Here is a 16130-nt window from a genome sequence, read left to right on the forward strand (position 1 = left end):
CAAGTTTTACTCACTTTCACACAGACTGAAAGCAAACTCTAAGAAATAGACACAAGCTGAGCTTACTTTTAACTGAAATAAAGAAATTCAGACACAGGATGCTACCTTTTTTTTCCTGATAACTTAGTTTTGGTTCCGACTTGTACAATTGCCACTCTGTTGTGGCATCCACATTTTTCTTAACAAATGGGGCTTTCATGAAAGAATACCTTTGAGGAGATTGTTTTACGAGGAAATACAAAGAAAATGATGCCTCTGTCCCACTGTGACAGCTGCAGAAAAATACAATTCACATGTGGACTTTGTCTCCACTGAATTACCTTGCAGCAACAACAATGGACTGGTGTTGACCTCGTAGTGTCAGACAGTGAGGAACTCCCCATTCCTCCTCACTTTCTTCCATCTGAGAGATAAAAAGCCAAATGCAGTCAGACTGCAGGAAGAACATATTTCTTAAGGTGAAACAGTGAACTGAATGAGCTCTTACCATTGGGGAAAAGAAAACTAGGTGAAATGTTCACAGACAGATTTGAGCTAGATATTGAGGAAAAAACAATGCCTTGCAAGTTGGAAGAATAGAAAGTTAGTTCTGCAATAATGTCTTGAACCAAAAGCATGGCTTTGTGTGCTTTGTATCAAAGAAAATAGCGGTATTTTTATCAGAAGAGTGATTTATTGTACAAAAGGATGTGTTAAATGCTGGGAGTGCTCTGGAAACCGTAGCATAGCACAGTTCTGCTGAGAGCAAGTTCAGGCCAAATGGCCATCAAAGTAGAGTCCTTGAAATGCTAGTTAAAACTTGAAACTTCACAAGTGTTTAGAAAAAATCAGTTACTGGTGTAGTGACAATTTAACTTGGTTCTCAGGAGAACAGTATAGAATTGATACAAAACAGTGAGAAGCTCCATGGAAAATAATGGAGGGGATTAAAGTGTTTTGAAATCAGCAAAAATACTTTTGAAACAATACAAGAAGAGGTAAATATGTGCTATTGGCTTGAAATGGGTGTTTTCCAGAAGAATTGCAACAAGAGCTCCAAATGACATTTTGCTGCCCGAGTCCCACTACTTTGGCTTAAGATATAGAGCTGGAAACATTAGGAAATGCATTTTTTATACAAATTACATTGTCACTACTGTTTACTTGTGTGTGTGTCTATAATGAATTGGTGATTAATTACTTGCAAGAATCATGGTCAAATTAATGGTTAAGAAAAACAAAGAACCCATCTCCAGAGAACTCTGCATTGTGAGGAAGCAGTCCTCAAAGGTCTTTTTCCTCCCTCACCTTTGCTGTATCACCTCTGTGCAGAAGGCTGCAGGAACAGATGCTGAACCCAAGATGGATTTAGAGAACATCCCCTCCCCCTTTGCTGCTGTTTTCAGCCCAGCAGAAATTCATCAAGCAAATAAGATGTGACCACAAATGGCCACTTAAGCATGAAGCCCTTAAGTTCTCACAATACTTACTGTCATGCCATACAGTGGAAGATGCCCGTGGACTTTAAACTGATTGGATGCTGTCAGGCCTCTACTTGTGTACAACAGGATATCATTAAACTAAAAAGCAAGGATAAGCATCATTAGAATGGTGTTGGTTGGCATGCATGTATATGAAAAAAAAAAATCAGAACAATGAATACAGGAAAACTGAGTATTTATATGGCAATCCTAATGTGCAAATCCAAAATACTGGCTTCCACAATATTCCACTACCTAGTGTTAGTACCTGTTATCTTCCCAGCCCTCCTTTCCAGCTAATTTTAGATATGTTTCCATAATTTTTCACTGGATATTTTCCAATGCCTTCTAATGTCCCCTTTGTGACCTCTAGGTCAGAACTATTAAGCCACAACAGCGGTGAAGCAGAGCAGTATACTTCACACTCTGCTGAACTTTGAAGCTATGGAAAGTGTATGTTTCACCAATATTTTCTCCTGCTTTGAGAGAAAATATAAGTAAACCTGCCCAAGAGATGTTTTCTACTCAGCCCTTAGAAACAGTGGCTATCTTTTACTCCCCATATTCAGAAAGAAGCTGGGAGACCTGTTTTAAGGTAGGTGGTTTTAGGTTAAAAATATCAAGGTGAAGAGACTGAGAATCTCAATTTATAGAGCTTCCTGCAGGTAACAACAATTGTCCGAAGTATGTGAAATGACTGCCTGCATTTTGTTGCCATAAAATGAACAGAGTATCTTCACTGGGCCACCCAGGTTAAAAGGTGTTTTTCTCAAATCAGATGGTGTGAGAAACCAGAAACCAAACCAGAAAATCACACTCTGTGGTGTGAGACAGAGCTCTCACCACAGACCTCTACAATGCAACAGAAGTAATTCATGAAGCTTTGTGGATCGGCCACTAGAGGGGGATTTAATTTTGCCAATGATTACACTTGTACTTGGAATGCCACAGTACTGACCTGGGATTTTACCTCCAAATAAATTCTGGTGCTTAAGACAAATAAAAGACTTCTTTGACAGTGAAAGCAACTGACTCAAGTCTAGCTGTCAGATTTTTAATGCTGTATACAGGTATAATACCAAGGCATCATCTAGTATCTGTTGGTACGCAAGAAAATCTGCACCGTACTCATTAGGCTTCCTCTTCAGTGCCTTTAAAGGCTGAGGATAATCCTACTCAGGTAGATTTATCAGGTTATATCTTTGGTCCATCGGAAAGATTAAATCTCAAACACCTTGTAAAATCTAGTGCACTCACAGACTTTTCTACGCAGCCACTGCCTTCACCTTTTGCACACAAGAAGCCAAGGAAGCATTTTTCTGCCACACTACACTGTCTCCTCAGGGTTTTGTGTACTAAAGAATCTGTGCGCTCTGCTGGGCATCCCAAGGCCCCGGCACAAAGGGCACAAGAGCAGTAACATGAGGAGCCTGGGAACAAATCAGCTGGCTGGAAAGAAAAGAGAGGAGGAACTATCCAGTGGACTCTTGTGGATCAGAGACTGAGTGGGATCACCATAACGTCAAAGTGGTGGGAGGAGTCAAACTTCCCTAGTGCAAAACCTACAAAAAGTATCTCCAAGTACAGGCAGGTCCATCAACATGCTGGGCACTCATGTTGGAACTGGATGGTTTGTGGAAAAATTTGGTTCTGTAATGTGTTCTGAGAGCATTATGTGAATTATTCTTTGTATCACCAGGAGTCACTCTTTATCTTCTTTTCTGAATATGATCACTATCCCTGGTGCTCCTTTTCATTTTGCAATGACTCCGCTTTTATTTAAGACAAGGTGCAAGGAGGTATTATTTTATCATATATTCACGTTGTCATATGAAAAATAGCTTTATCTTTGTAAGAAGCAGTTACAAAGAGAATATTGGATTTGAACAGAAATGTAGGTTCTTAACAACCAGCTGCATGGTTGTTGTACTATGTTAATTTAAAAAAGGCTGTTTAAAAATACTTACTGTAATTCAAAATTCAAGTCTAACAGTTATGTCTAGTAGATGCCTAGAATTACATTTCATTGTACAAAGAAAAAATTGTCTTCTTGCTTACCAGAAAAAACATCCGTTGCTGTAAACCTTTTCCAGACAGCTTACTAAGACTGCCCAGTCTAATAAACTCCTGTGGGAAACAAATACAAACCAAAAATGTATCTCCTGCAGAAATTATCATTTTTTTAGTATGTGAACAGAAATATGACTACATGGTCATACAAATGACTTTACTATTAATTACCAAGACTTTTAATTTTATTAAATATGTTAGAAATCTAATTTATAGGATAATTCCTTTCTGTCTGTAACTGTCTTTAGGATAAACTCCTTTTATTCATACTAAGAAAATTCAGCTAAGCAAAATTGTCTTTATCCAACATTAATTCCTTCAGACAGCTCCCTCTTTCATCAGTTTTTAATGAGTATTCTTCACAGCACAGATGACATAAAAACTAATGATTTATGTGTTCTTGGTTAGCCACTGGTAATCTTCTGTGGTGCATATGGCATCCATTGCTCTCTCACTGCAATGTAAAACCAGCTACACGACTCAACATCACCATTAGCAGCAGACAAAGAAAGACATTTTTCTGGCAGTGTGAGTTATCCCAGCACCATCCATATCATATAATACAGCACATTAATTCAGACCATTGTGTTTAAGAATATTTAGGGATGGAAACAGAGGAAAAGTAGCACATCTAAAACTTTCAAAATGCTGGATTTCCTGGGCTTACTGTGAACTGTGCAGTAACTCAACCTTATATTTCTCTGAAACCCATGAAAATATCATTTTTCAGTCACTCCTTCCAGCTACTGCTAAGAGGTTTATACTTATTTCTTTATTACAGTCTTTCTAAGGTCATTCTACTCACAATTGTAGATAAATCACCATCACCTCAGGAATAAATTGGCTTAGATCAACCTGTTCAGAGAAACAATCTGAACACCTTAACCTTGCTTTGGTGTGTCCAGTCCCCCCATGTGCACTACCCTAAGGGCTGAGGGGTAGAAAAGTGGCTAGAGGTGGGTATCCCTATACCACAGCAGGCTCATGGCACCAGAGAGGCTGCTGGAAGCTGTTGCTGGCCACCAAGGAATATGAATTGTTATTAATATATAAGTAGCACAATGTGGTACCATCCGATATTCCGTGGCAGGCTTGGCACCAGCACGGCCAGCGGCGGTGACCGCATGGATCCAGAGCTGCAGGTCACCGCCACCTGCAAGGACACCCAGCCACAGGGGGTTTTCACAGCAGTACAGGAACCAGCTCAGCAGCAGACATCCTGCTCAGGGACAACCTGAGGAGGATGGGGTTACAGTGGCATTTGCCTCCCAGCCCTGCCTGCACCAGGGCAGGGACCTGAGTCAGAGACAGAAAACAGCCAAAGGGCTGGAAGCAGCAACACCCTGGGCATGTGCCAGAGTGTGGTGGCCAATGCTTCTTGTCTTGGCAGGCAAACAACTTCTGCTCCCCCATCTGCCTTTTCCTTGAACTTCCTAGGACAGGACAGGAAGACTGCTCAGGCTTTAAATAGACCAAGGTAGCAGGAGCACCCGATGACAGCATTTAATTTCATGTGATAGAGAGATGCAGAGGCTGTGAAACATCCTACTTGCCAAGGATGTGAAGAGTCTGTGGATCACTAGAAAGAAACAGGAGCTGTGGCAGCTGCTTGGAGACAGGGAAGAGGTAAAGGGAGGGAGTGGAGAACAGCCACAAATCCAGAAGTATCTGTGCTCAGCATTGCCTTCCCAATGGCACATCCACTTCAAACCCAGCCACACATTCTGGTTTTGTGCATTACACATGAAAGTCAAGGGAGTGCGGAGGAAACTACATCAACAACAAACAATTCTCAAGTTTGCACACACAGATATGTGTGACTAATAAAAAAGGCTACAAATACTAAACTGTGGCTCATTTGTTCTGAAATGAGCCTTTGATTTTAAAAAGGTATGATAAGTAAGAGATGTTGGTATTCTTACAGCACAATTAAATTGTTTACTTAAGGCAACACTGTGTCAAAAATTATTGCCCAATGTTACATGTAGACTGAAGAGACTGCTCCTCCCCAGGGCCATGAGTTTCAAAGCAAGGCATGGTGAAAGGGCTAGAACTCCTCCAGCACAAATGCCTTACTTGCCTTTAATCTGCCAAGCTCTAGCATCAAGGGCTGAGAAAAGAAAATAAGGGCAGCATGAAATGTGCAAGTGCTCAAGCTCTGAATGCTGTGATAAATACTACATTTTTACTGCCTCTGTTGTAAAAGATGATTGGGATTGCCTAAAACTGTTCAAATCTATACAAAAACCAGAACATAAAAAGTGAGTCAAAGGTAATAGAGGATTGCCTTTTCCTGCTTTAAAGGTGCTGCTTTCTATGGTGTGCTGGTTTTGGCTGGGGCAGAGTTAATTTCTTCACCATGGCTGGTATGGGGCTGTGTCTTGGATTTGTGCTGGACACAAGCAGCTGAACACAGGGTTGATAATAGAGATGTTTTTGTTGTTGATGAGCAGGGCACACACAAAGCCAAGGCCTTTTCTAGTTTTCTTCCTGCCACACTGGCAAGGGAGTTGGAGGTACATGTGAGGCTGGGAGGAGTCACAGCCAGAACAGGAGATTCAAAGTGACCAAAGGGACATTCCAGACCGTATGACATCGTGCTCAGTACATAAAGTGGGGAGAAGGAGGAAGGGAGGAACATTTGAAGTGATGATGTTTGTCTTCCCAAGTCCCCATTACATGTGATGGGGCCCTGCTTTCCTGGGATGGCTGAACACCTGTCTGCCCATGGGGAGCAGCGAATTAATTCCTTGCTTTGCTTTGCTTTGCTTGTGTGCAAGGCTTCTACTTTCCCTGTTAAACTATCTTTATCTCAACCCACAAGTTCTCTTGCTTGCTTTTACCCTTCTGATTCTCTACCTGGTCCTGCTGTTTGGGCAGTGAGCAAGCAGCTGTGTGGGTCCTGGCTACTGGCTGGTGTTAAATCATGACATTTGGCGTTACTACATTTACATCTGAGAGTTTTTGGTGACAGAAAGAGGTTCAGATGAGGAAAGGCAATTTTTCACATGCCCCTAATAAACAGGCTTTGAAAACATACCTTATGATTTGAAATTGTATCAAATCTTAATAACAATTCTCTTACTTACCCTTCCGGGGATCACCAGATTGTCCATGCCTATCAAGTCTTTCTTCAGTTCATGCAGCTTCTGGAAGTTCTCCATCTTTATCATATTGCCATGGAGCTGAGCCACCATTTCAGAAATCTCAGCCAAAGCAGCTAGATGGACAAATCCATAAAGTGCTTATTAAGAATTTACAAGAATGTTCAAAAAGAAATATGGCTTTTGTCAGCAGTACCCGGCTTATGAACCTTCTTGTGCTACTCTTCTCCTCTACAGCATAATGCTACTCAGGCAGACTGAAACCCACACAAACTCTGGACATCATCTTATACAGAGGAAGGGGTGGAGTGTTTGATGAAGAGACAGTCCATTTCCCAAAAATCTGTGCTGTTTTAGCCACAGGAACTTTATAAGAAGAGTATGGTCAACTGAGAGCACCAACTAATGGATTCTCATAAAGGACTTAAATTCCTACAACTCAGATCAATCTAAGGATGTTCTTTATGCTTGAAAAAAATGCATTTTTCCCCCTGCCTGTAGCACACTGGGTCAGGTCTGTATTTGAAAACAGCAGGAAATGGCAGTGTCACTTCTTGTATCATTTCACATGTCAAACACCTTGGGGTTTGTCCTCAGTCCCATTAACGAGAAAAACTAAAGGGCTGCACGTCACTGAGTTTCATCATGCCTCTACTTCATTCTCTCTAAAGACACCACCAACTCCCTGTGCCATCCTGTGTGGGAGCATCAACCTTGATACACATGGCTGGGTGGGCAGCCTCTGGATGGGCCAAAGATACTGGCTGACTTCAGTGCCAGAAGAGCAGCTACAGCCATTGGTGTTAAAAAACCAGTCATGTGAACAGTAATGGTGGTTCTATCTTCCTTCTCATATCATTGCTCAGTACACAGTTCACCCACCTGCTAGTGGGAGACTTATACTCTCTTCTGGGACTCAATTCACTTTTATTTTTTGGCTTCCTTTAGACTCTGACCTTTAAAAAAATCTCCAAACACCTTAGTAAGAAACTGATCTCACAGTGATGGGGTCTTTAAGTCACACTGTCCTCATGTCCTCTTATTTTCACCTGTGAAACCTATTTTTGTATCTGTTTCAAAAGTGGAGCAGGAATCAGACTGCTACACTCTCTGGGGAGAGGAGAATGGACACATCAACTTCATCCTCTGACCTTGGCTGAAAGAAATGCAGGCACTACTTGCTGTATGATATTCTTTGAGATCATTCAGGGAGCAGTGACACTTGGGCCAACACCTGAGCCACAAAGCACCCCAGTGTCACAGGTCTCTGAGGCATTTCTTACTGCCACAGGTCAGGTTAGCTCTGCATTCCATGCACTGCCTGCTGTGGGTCTCATCCCACACAATCTGAAGGAGCTCAGCTCACATGTTATGCCTGGGAGCAGTTGTGCTGAGCACTGCTCCCTGCCCAAGCTCTTCCATGGATCTGCACCAACGCTGTACAGATAAAGGAGTTATCCTTAAACACACACAGCCTACAACAGGTGTGGGGGACGGGCACAAGGAGAAAGGAGAACAAACCATCAGAAAGAAATGGCAGGCAGCGAGTTCAGGCTACAGGAGGGCAATTTCTTCATGTTTGAAAAAAAAACAACCCCAAATCCAAAACCAACCCATGCTGGCTGCTTTGAGCTCCTGAAACAAATCACGGAAATGGTAACAGAGAAAACTGTATTCTTCTAAAAAAAAAGACAAATAACACTGAAAGACATAATAACAGCAACCCTACTGGGTGAGACCAAGGGTTCACCTAGGCTAGTATTTTGTGTTATTAAAGAATCTCTAAGGAAAGCTAGGAACAACACAAGCACATATGGTATGTTCCCTGTGCTCTCTCCCAACCTCCCAGCTGTTTTCAGTTCAAGAGACTTCCTGAACCTGCTGTCATTTCTGTCTGTTTAATAACCCCCAGCAGAATACTCCAAGTACCTGCCCAGACTGTGGCATAATGTGTATAGAAGAGCAACCTTAATCCTCTACTGTTTATGGTGTTCAGAGTGGTGGATTTTGCAACTCAATCCTCTTTTTATGTAGGCTTTAAAAAAAAAAAAATTTTTTTTTTCTTTAGCCATACACCTCTAATGGATTTGGATGCCATTCCCCAGCTCCAGGAACTGACATCTTTTCTCTTCTCTTACCTCTTGAATCCCTGAAGTCTATGTGGTTTGGAGGGTAGTGCTTGCAAAGCCTCTCCATTATCTGCTTGTAGTGCATAAGCCTGTGTAAAGGTCTGAGGAGGAAGGTATTGAGAGGCAAGTAGCAGACTTTCTGTAGCTCAAAATCTCTGCAAAAGGTCTCCAGCTTGCGAGAGTTTTTGATCCCATTCTCCAGCTCCATTAAAATCTCATTGTGCTTTCGCAGGTGAATTGTCAGTTGCTTTTATGCATGAAAGAAAAGAGAAGGCTCTTAACAATCACTGAGAGACATGACTCAGCCCATACCTAATCCAATAATACATCCAACTAGCACAGCAGTGGGGATTTTGCAAACAAAATCACTGTACAACACAATGGCTCTGATATTCACTTGCCAAGGAGAAAAGGCATTACTCATTTGAAGTAGACACCCCTACCCTCTCTGCGTTCCCGGGAAAACTAAAGTACATAATTCAACAAAACTAACTCTCTTATCAGTGAGAAATCCTGGGCAAGGAGCTGATGTGAACACAGCTCATGCAAGTAGGTGCAATGGAGACAGCCAAAAAATGTGAATGGGATTTTCTAAAACGATGAAGGGATTTAGATGCCCCAGTTTCCCTTAGGTGGTTCTGGGGAACTGAGATGCAGGCAAACAAACTTCTGGCTTCTGCTCTCCTCTTATTTAATGAGAAGCTGCATCTCTTGGGAAACTCAACAAACACAAAACCTGAGGCAATGCCCAACAGAAATGTGCATGTTGTAAGTTCTTCATCCTTGGACTACATCCTCTTTTCCTTAGTGCAGTCTCTAAATAATTCCACACAGCACACTCTGCACACCAGCAATGAATGAGGTTTGCATTAAATACTTAACTCCATTTAGGTCTCAGTATCACAGATATTCACAACTCCCCCTTAAAACAATTAAAACAATTCAGCAGTATTTTTTTTAACAATTTACACATGGAATTATTTGTGTTTTGCAAAAGGTGAACAGGTTCTTCAGGATGTACAGAGCTTCTCTGAGCAGCCAACTAAAGTTTTCCAGTATATGGTAGTATATTAAGCAGCAGCAAGAAAAACCCTGAATGGATAAATTGAGTGGACTTGAGAAGACATTCTGGCTTAATCTGAAGCTTGTGCTTTTTGACACATTTCCAGTCAACTCTCTCTCTCCTGTGATTTGTGACATGTTTACCAGAAACATACCTTCCCTAGAGCCAAGCTGCTTCCTCCACACACTTCATATTAATTTTACAAGTCTGCAACTCAGGAAAGACACAGCAGACCCTGTGGGCTGCTGCAGAAGCTGCCCATTAATTACTTGCTCTTAATGTCTTTCCTATGTTAATTAAACACGTAGTGTCAGTTTGCAGATCTTTTAACAGGTCTCATGATAAATAAGAACAGTTTTAACTAACTTTATTTCTGTTTCTTGTGCAGTTCTTTTAAGTTAAACTAGCTTTTGTCTCTTTACTCCAGATATCAGTTGATCAGTGGTGGTGGATCTCAAAGCAAATGAAGTAAAACCCTTTAATGGGAAAGGTGAAAGCACACTGCGGGGTCTAAGTTACAGTGAGGACTCTACACTGCCTTTAGACTAGTGCCCCAGAAGGACCTGCAGACAGCAAAGGACAGACCATTTAATGTTGCAAGGTACCAAGAGCACAGACAAAGTCTGTCCAAAGCTCTCTGGTATTCTAAAACCTGCTTGTGAAGAGCTGCATACTTCTTGAGAGCAGAGGTGGAGGCTGAGACCCCCTCTACATTTCTTCCAATGCACGTGAATTACATCTTGAGGGGAAAAAGCAGTTCCTGGCTAAGACCACTGCAGAGAGAGTAAGGCTGCCTTATTGGTGACAAGGCTGTCTATGTTGGGGATGGTAAATGGAGCCTTCTCTGTTCCCTCTGTCTGATCTGCCGTATAATCTCACTTGTGTGTCACTTCACTTCCCCGCGTCTCTCTCCGTCCTTTTGAAAGAGAAACCGAGTCCTAGCGAACATCTCGGGAGAGCTGTAATGATTACACTGCCCTTTCCTCCAGCCAAGGACTCAAGGCTGCTCCATTTACTAACTGCAGAATGCCCCAGTGGCCATCCCCAAGGAAAGATTTACTGGAGAGTTTCAAAACCACTCTGAGATCCGCATGCTGAAGGTGAAATGCCCTGTTTTGGCCCACATCGACATGGATGTGTAGATACATTACAGTAAGGTGAGCTTACATCCATACTGTAAAAATCTGTAGAGTTTTCACAGGCTCCTGTGCCTGCATCCCATGCTATTTTCTCAGAAACACAGAGCATTGAAAATACTGCTCTGCCCAGACTAAGAACAGTTGCAAAGTCTACCGAACATTACACCATGATTTATGGTTCACACATGTATTTTTACTTCTAGTCTTTAGGGCATCAGAGGCAATTATTCTCATGATTCAAAAACCTCTCACCTAACTTAGTGCTGTAGTGCACAAATACAATTTTCCCAAGTCAAATCAATATCCAGCTTATGGTCACTAATCCTGCAATATCCTAACATGAATATTTGCATGAAAAAATAGGCACTCTCAGCATTTGAACAGTCTCTTCAGCCACACAAATTCCAATGCTTTGCCTTCTTATTTGAAGGAAAAAAGAACTGGAAATGAAATATTCCTGAACTTTTGTGTTTGCTGCTTCTGCTCTTAGGAAACTGGAGGAAAGGGGATGGACAATTTAAAATCATCTTGCAATTCCAAAATTCCAGGAAATCCACCAAATGCTTGCTATGTCATCAAAGGAAACTTTCACAGCAGAAGCCTTGATTACAATTGGCAAAAACCATCGCAAGAGGCAGCATCATATGAAAATGAAAAGCATGCTAATGTTAATCCATGTCAAAGCTTAGTAGCTTTGATAGGATCATTCCTACCTTTATACTCTGAATGTTCTTCAGCATAACATCTCCGATTCTTTGGTAATCTCCTTTAATGTGAGCATTAGAGCGGCCTTCCCTGTCAGCAACAGAAATGCCACACACTTCAGTCATACAATAAAACTGCATAATCACTTCTAAGCACTGAAACTCAATAGCTCATTTCTTTTAAAATCCTGATCCCCATACTCCTTCGTTCAGAAGCGTGTGAGGAATCTTCCTGACAGACATGTAATTCCCAGGTACAGTACACCCTTCACCTAGCCTGCCTTTCACTCCTAACAGCAGAGAAGGCAGGCACTTTACAGAAGCATTAGACTTTTAAAGAAAATTGCTAGCATTTTTGAACACACCAGAGAAGGCTGGAAATGGTTTGGGGAAAAAGAAGATAGCAGAGTCCCATAAGAATATGTGATCTTAGAGCAGAAGGTCAGTTCTGTTCAGATACAATGGCTGAACCCCAGAACAGGACCTGGGGGGTTGTTCCTCCTCTGAAGAGCTTTCTGCTTGTGCAAGTGACAGTGGGGACAAAAACAAACAAAAAAAAAAGTCCATCCAGCATCTGGCTTTGACTCAGAAGTTTTATATACTGGCAGGAATTTTCATTTGGTGTTTCACAAATGCAAAGTGCTGCCTCCCACCCAGCCAGCTGAACTTCGGTGAGCGCAGCATTCAGAACCAATACAGCTCCTGATAGAAAAGATATTCCTGTACCTAAATCCTGTGTGAGACAGGCAAGGATGCCATGCTCTGAGTGAAACCAAACACATGTTTTTTGAAAACACAGGAGGAAAAATCATGACTAGAAGAACCTAACTGTTACAGATCTGTTCCAACAAAGCCATGCTTTCAAAAGAAAATCACTAGGAGTGTGTGGGGAGAAGCGCTGTCCCCCTCCCCTTTTCAATTTTATCTTTCAACAGACAGACTCCATTGATAAACAAGGGGTGTTCATTTGAACAACACCCAGTTTCAAAGGCTGTCTTTAATAATATCCTATTGTGTTAACCCTCCCAGGCACTCACATGCCTATTTAGGCAAGGAAAAACAGTTCTCAAAAAGATTTTTTAATGTTTTTTTTCTGAATCCAGAGGTTACACCAGGGGTAGGAAATTGGGTTGTGTCCATGGTAACTTTAATTACCATCGCTGTTTTGCAAAAACATTATGTAATATAAACACTGCCATAGTCAAATCATGCCCAAGAAATGAAACTAAAACTGAAAGTAACAGCAGAGGTCGATATGGATGTCACAAGACTACAGTTTTCACATTTCCTGAGGATAAAAGTACAATTTCTGTCTCCAGGAATCCTGTCTGTCAAATCATCTCCATTCTATGCCGTTCCTCAATTCTCCCTTCCCCCATATTCTACCCATCCAGCAGCTCTCCCCACTGAGATTTCCTCTGACAGGTTGTAAATAAAACCTCCCAGCCACTAAAGCACTGCTCCAAGTGGTGCATATCCAAGTGCCCCTGACAAAACCACAGCCATTTGAAGTCCCAGGCAGTAGCCCCACACTGGCAAGAAGCAGGGGAAAGCCATCCTCCACCCATGGAGCCAGCATGCAGCATCTCCTCCCAAATGCTTCATGCTGGGCTCTACACACAAGCTCAGAAATGTCAAAGCCAGATGAAATTGTGCTGCTGCACAATACCAGCAATGACATGGTATTCAGCAATTATCTCTGTAAGAATTCTTGCTTTATGTGATATTCTCTCCTTCTCTGGCACTGCCTGGATCCTTTTCCATGTGTACACATTTGATTTAATCTAATGGACTTCGGTGGTTCCGTACCTTTCTGAGTATGAAATATATAGTTATCTACTTACTGCCAAGATAAATAGTAAGTACATCATTACAGACTGCTTTTTCTAAATAGACACTGCTTTTCTGAGCTGAAGGCTACAATACAGATTGGCCAGAATACACATTGCAAGTGTCTTATCTACTGTCTAGCTACTCAGAGGCTGAGCCCAAGCCTACCAAAGTCACAGTGAGTGCTTCCTTGCAATAGCTGATAATTAGTGGGGCTGTTCATGGAACACTCAGGTCCTTATTTCCTAATAGCTGACCCACGGGACCCTCTTCAGCACCACCAGCACTGACTGCTTGCACAGCATCTCACCACATCAGTCACACACAAAGCATCAGGAACAGTCTCCCTTCATTGGCATCAGCCACAGACTTTTAGGGCTTTCAAAACTTACTCTGCATCTTGGCAGAGTGACAGAGAGAAGGGGGTTCCCCAGAAGCAACAGTCTCTCTCCAGCTGTTGGCTGAAGAACTGAAAGATAGCAGAGCCCTCAGCCCAGGCCGACAGAAATGACCTGTGATGCACTCAGACACATCCTGCTGGGAGAAATAAACCCAGGGCTTTCTCAGGAGAAAATACAGAAATGGGATGGCTGCGTACTGCTCCTTGTTCCAGCCACTCTTCTTGCTTTAGTTACTTATTTCCAGTCAAATAAATTTCCCTTGCAACAGAGGTGATTTTCCCACTGGGGATGGTCCACAGGCATGTAGGCTGTGATGTGGACAGAGACGCAGGGAAAGCTGAAACTGGGCAGGAGGGAACATGACAGCTTCCCATCTGCCTCCTAAAACCCAACCTGCACTCTACCCCAGATCCATCCTGAGACCCAGGGCAAACCCTATGCTACACTGCCATCTTCCCCAGCTCCTCAACATGCAAATCCCAAGAAAACAAGAAGAAACACCAAGAAAAGGGCATTCAAATACACAGAATACAAAAATAAAACCCAAACACACAACGTATCAGATGACGTCTTACTGCTGCAACAGCCCAAAGCACAGGAGCAGAAAAGAGAGCTCTCCCTGTGGTGTATGTTCTGAATAACACCACTCAGCTTGCTGAGAGGGAAGAAGCTGCTCATTTGTTGTGCATCAATGGCTAAATTGTTCTTCTTACTCCTTGTTTTCACGGGTCACTGTTTGAACATGGCATCTATCTGCCAGTGACAAGGGACAAAACTCAGGGCCTAGGGTCTCACATCTTTTCATCAGGAGCTGATTTATGATGCCCATCTCCATAGAAGATGCAGGAGCTGCTTTCCCCACACATAATGTGCCCTCACTGACATCGTGGGGGAGGTCTAAAGCCACTGAAAATCATGCTGAAAAACGGGCACATTATTGTATAATAAGGTCATTTTCCATTTTTATCTTCCTTTTTAAAGCAACGCGAGTGTACATTAGCAAGAAAAGCAGACTTCTATCTGGTAAGAAATTCAGACACCACCTTTTATATAGATTACTTCAAACAGCCATCAGCTTGACTTACAGGGATCACACAATCAGCCCTGTCAGATTTTCGAATTACATAATTATATAGTGTATATAATTGAAAAAATAATATAAGGAAATTTCAAGTCAGCCCATACCCTCAATCAGAAGGAACAGAAATTTGATGGGAATGGTGGAAAGGCAAAAAGAAGAAAACTATATTCTCAATAAAGATTTTTTTGAGGTAAACACAGAAGTCTTTGATTGCAGGCCTTGAGCTGCAGCCAAAATAATAATAAGTCAATTGTAACAAATTATATTTACAATGTGTAACCTTGTGTTACATGCTCAAGAACTCCCTCCTGAATACCACAGCTGGTTCTCTGAACACCTTTGAAGTTTTTATGACTTTATTATTACTTAAAGTTCTAATATTAAAAAATACCTTAAATATTCCCCTTACAACTGCCTTTTAAATAAGAGGAATGTTTTGCAATTGGAAAAGAAGAGTCAATAAAAGCAAATGTCCTTTTACTTGTTCACACCCTGCTGTTACACAGTGCTTCTTACTGCCCTGCCCATTCCAGCTGGACTTTCAGCCGTGAGTGGTGCATGACACGCAGCTCAGAGCCTAAGAAATGTACTGCTGAAGCCATCAGAGCTTCCCAGAATCAGACCAAGCCTTTGGAGGGTGTGCATACTTTTAAAGACTTTGGGATGGCTACCCCTGTTGTGGGAGAAACCCAGCCTACAGCCAACATGCATCAGTGATGCTTTTAACCAGTACGAGATCCCAGCAAGTAACACCACTGCATGAAAATATGCTGTAAGTGCAACAGCATTCCATATCTTGCTGTGGAACAGCCTCAGAGCTGATCCTGGGCATATCCTGCCAGGAGAGCCACAGAGATGGACACAACACGGCTCCAACTCTGACTAACAGATCCCAGATGTGCAATTTCTCTCCCACGATTTCCAGTTAATTTGGGCGTAGCACAGCTCCAATCCCCAGAGGTACCCAAAAGTGACTTCAGCAGTGAAAACTATCCTCTCAAAATCGAGCCCAGCATGCTGGCAGCAAGCCCCTCTCGATGTCTTGGTCCCAGGAATCCGCAGTGCATAACTCAGAGGTTTGTACTGCAACACACACCTCGTTTCTGTACACAGGACAAGGACACTTTTGAAACTGCCCTCCTCGTGCCT

At 42.2% G+C, this 16130-nt stretch overlaps 1 protein-coding gene across 8 annotated transcripts in view; it reads right to left on the reverse strand.

Moving 5' to 3' along the window:
• FARP1 (FERM, ARH/RhoGEF and pleckstrin domain protein 1) overlaps positions 1-16130 on the reverse strand; it is a 202438-nt gene that overhangs the window by 7118 nt on the left and 179190 nt on the right. For all 8 annotated transcript variants that reach the window (XM_014250723.2, XM_088068130.1, XM_014250734.2 and 5 more), the window contains 6 exons: positions 11679-11760; positions 8773-9010; positions 6620-6750; positions 3519-3587; positions 1470-1559; positions 321-403 (listed from right to left, as the gene is read on the reverse strand). In XM_014250723.2, the coding sequence (XP_014106198.2) occupies positions 321-403; positions 1470-1559; positions 3519-3587; positions 6620-6750; positions 8773-9010; positions 11679-11760 (693 nt within the window). The remainder of the gene's footprint in view (positions 1-320; positions 404-1469; positions 1560-3518; positions 3588-6619; positions 6751-8772; positions 9011-11678; positions 11761-16130) is intronic.

The sequence above is a fragment of the Pseudopodoces humilis genome, chromosome 2 (genome assembly GCF_049639895.1).
Source record: "Pseudopodoces humilis isolate 2021_Gansu_Grassland_sample_001 chromosome 2, ASM4963989v1, whole genome shotgun sequence".
Classification (NCBI taxonomy): domain Eukaryota; kingdom Metazoa; phylum Chordata; class Aves; order Passeriformes; family Paridae; genus Pseudopodoces; species Pseudopodoces humilis.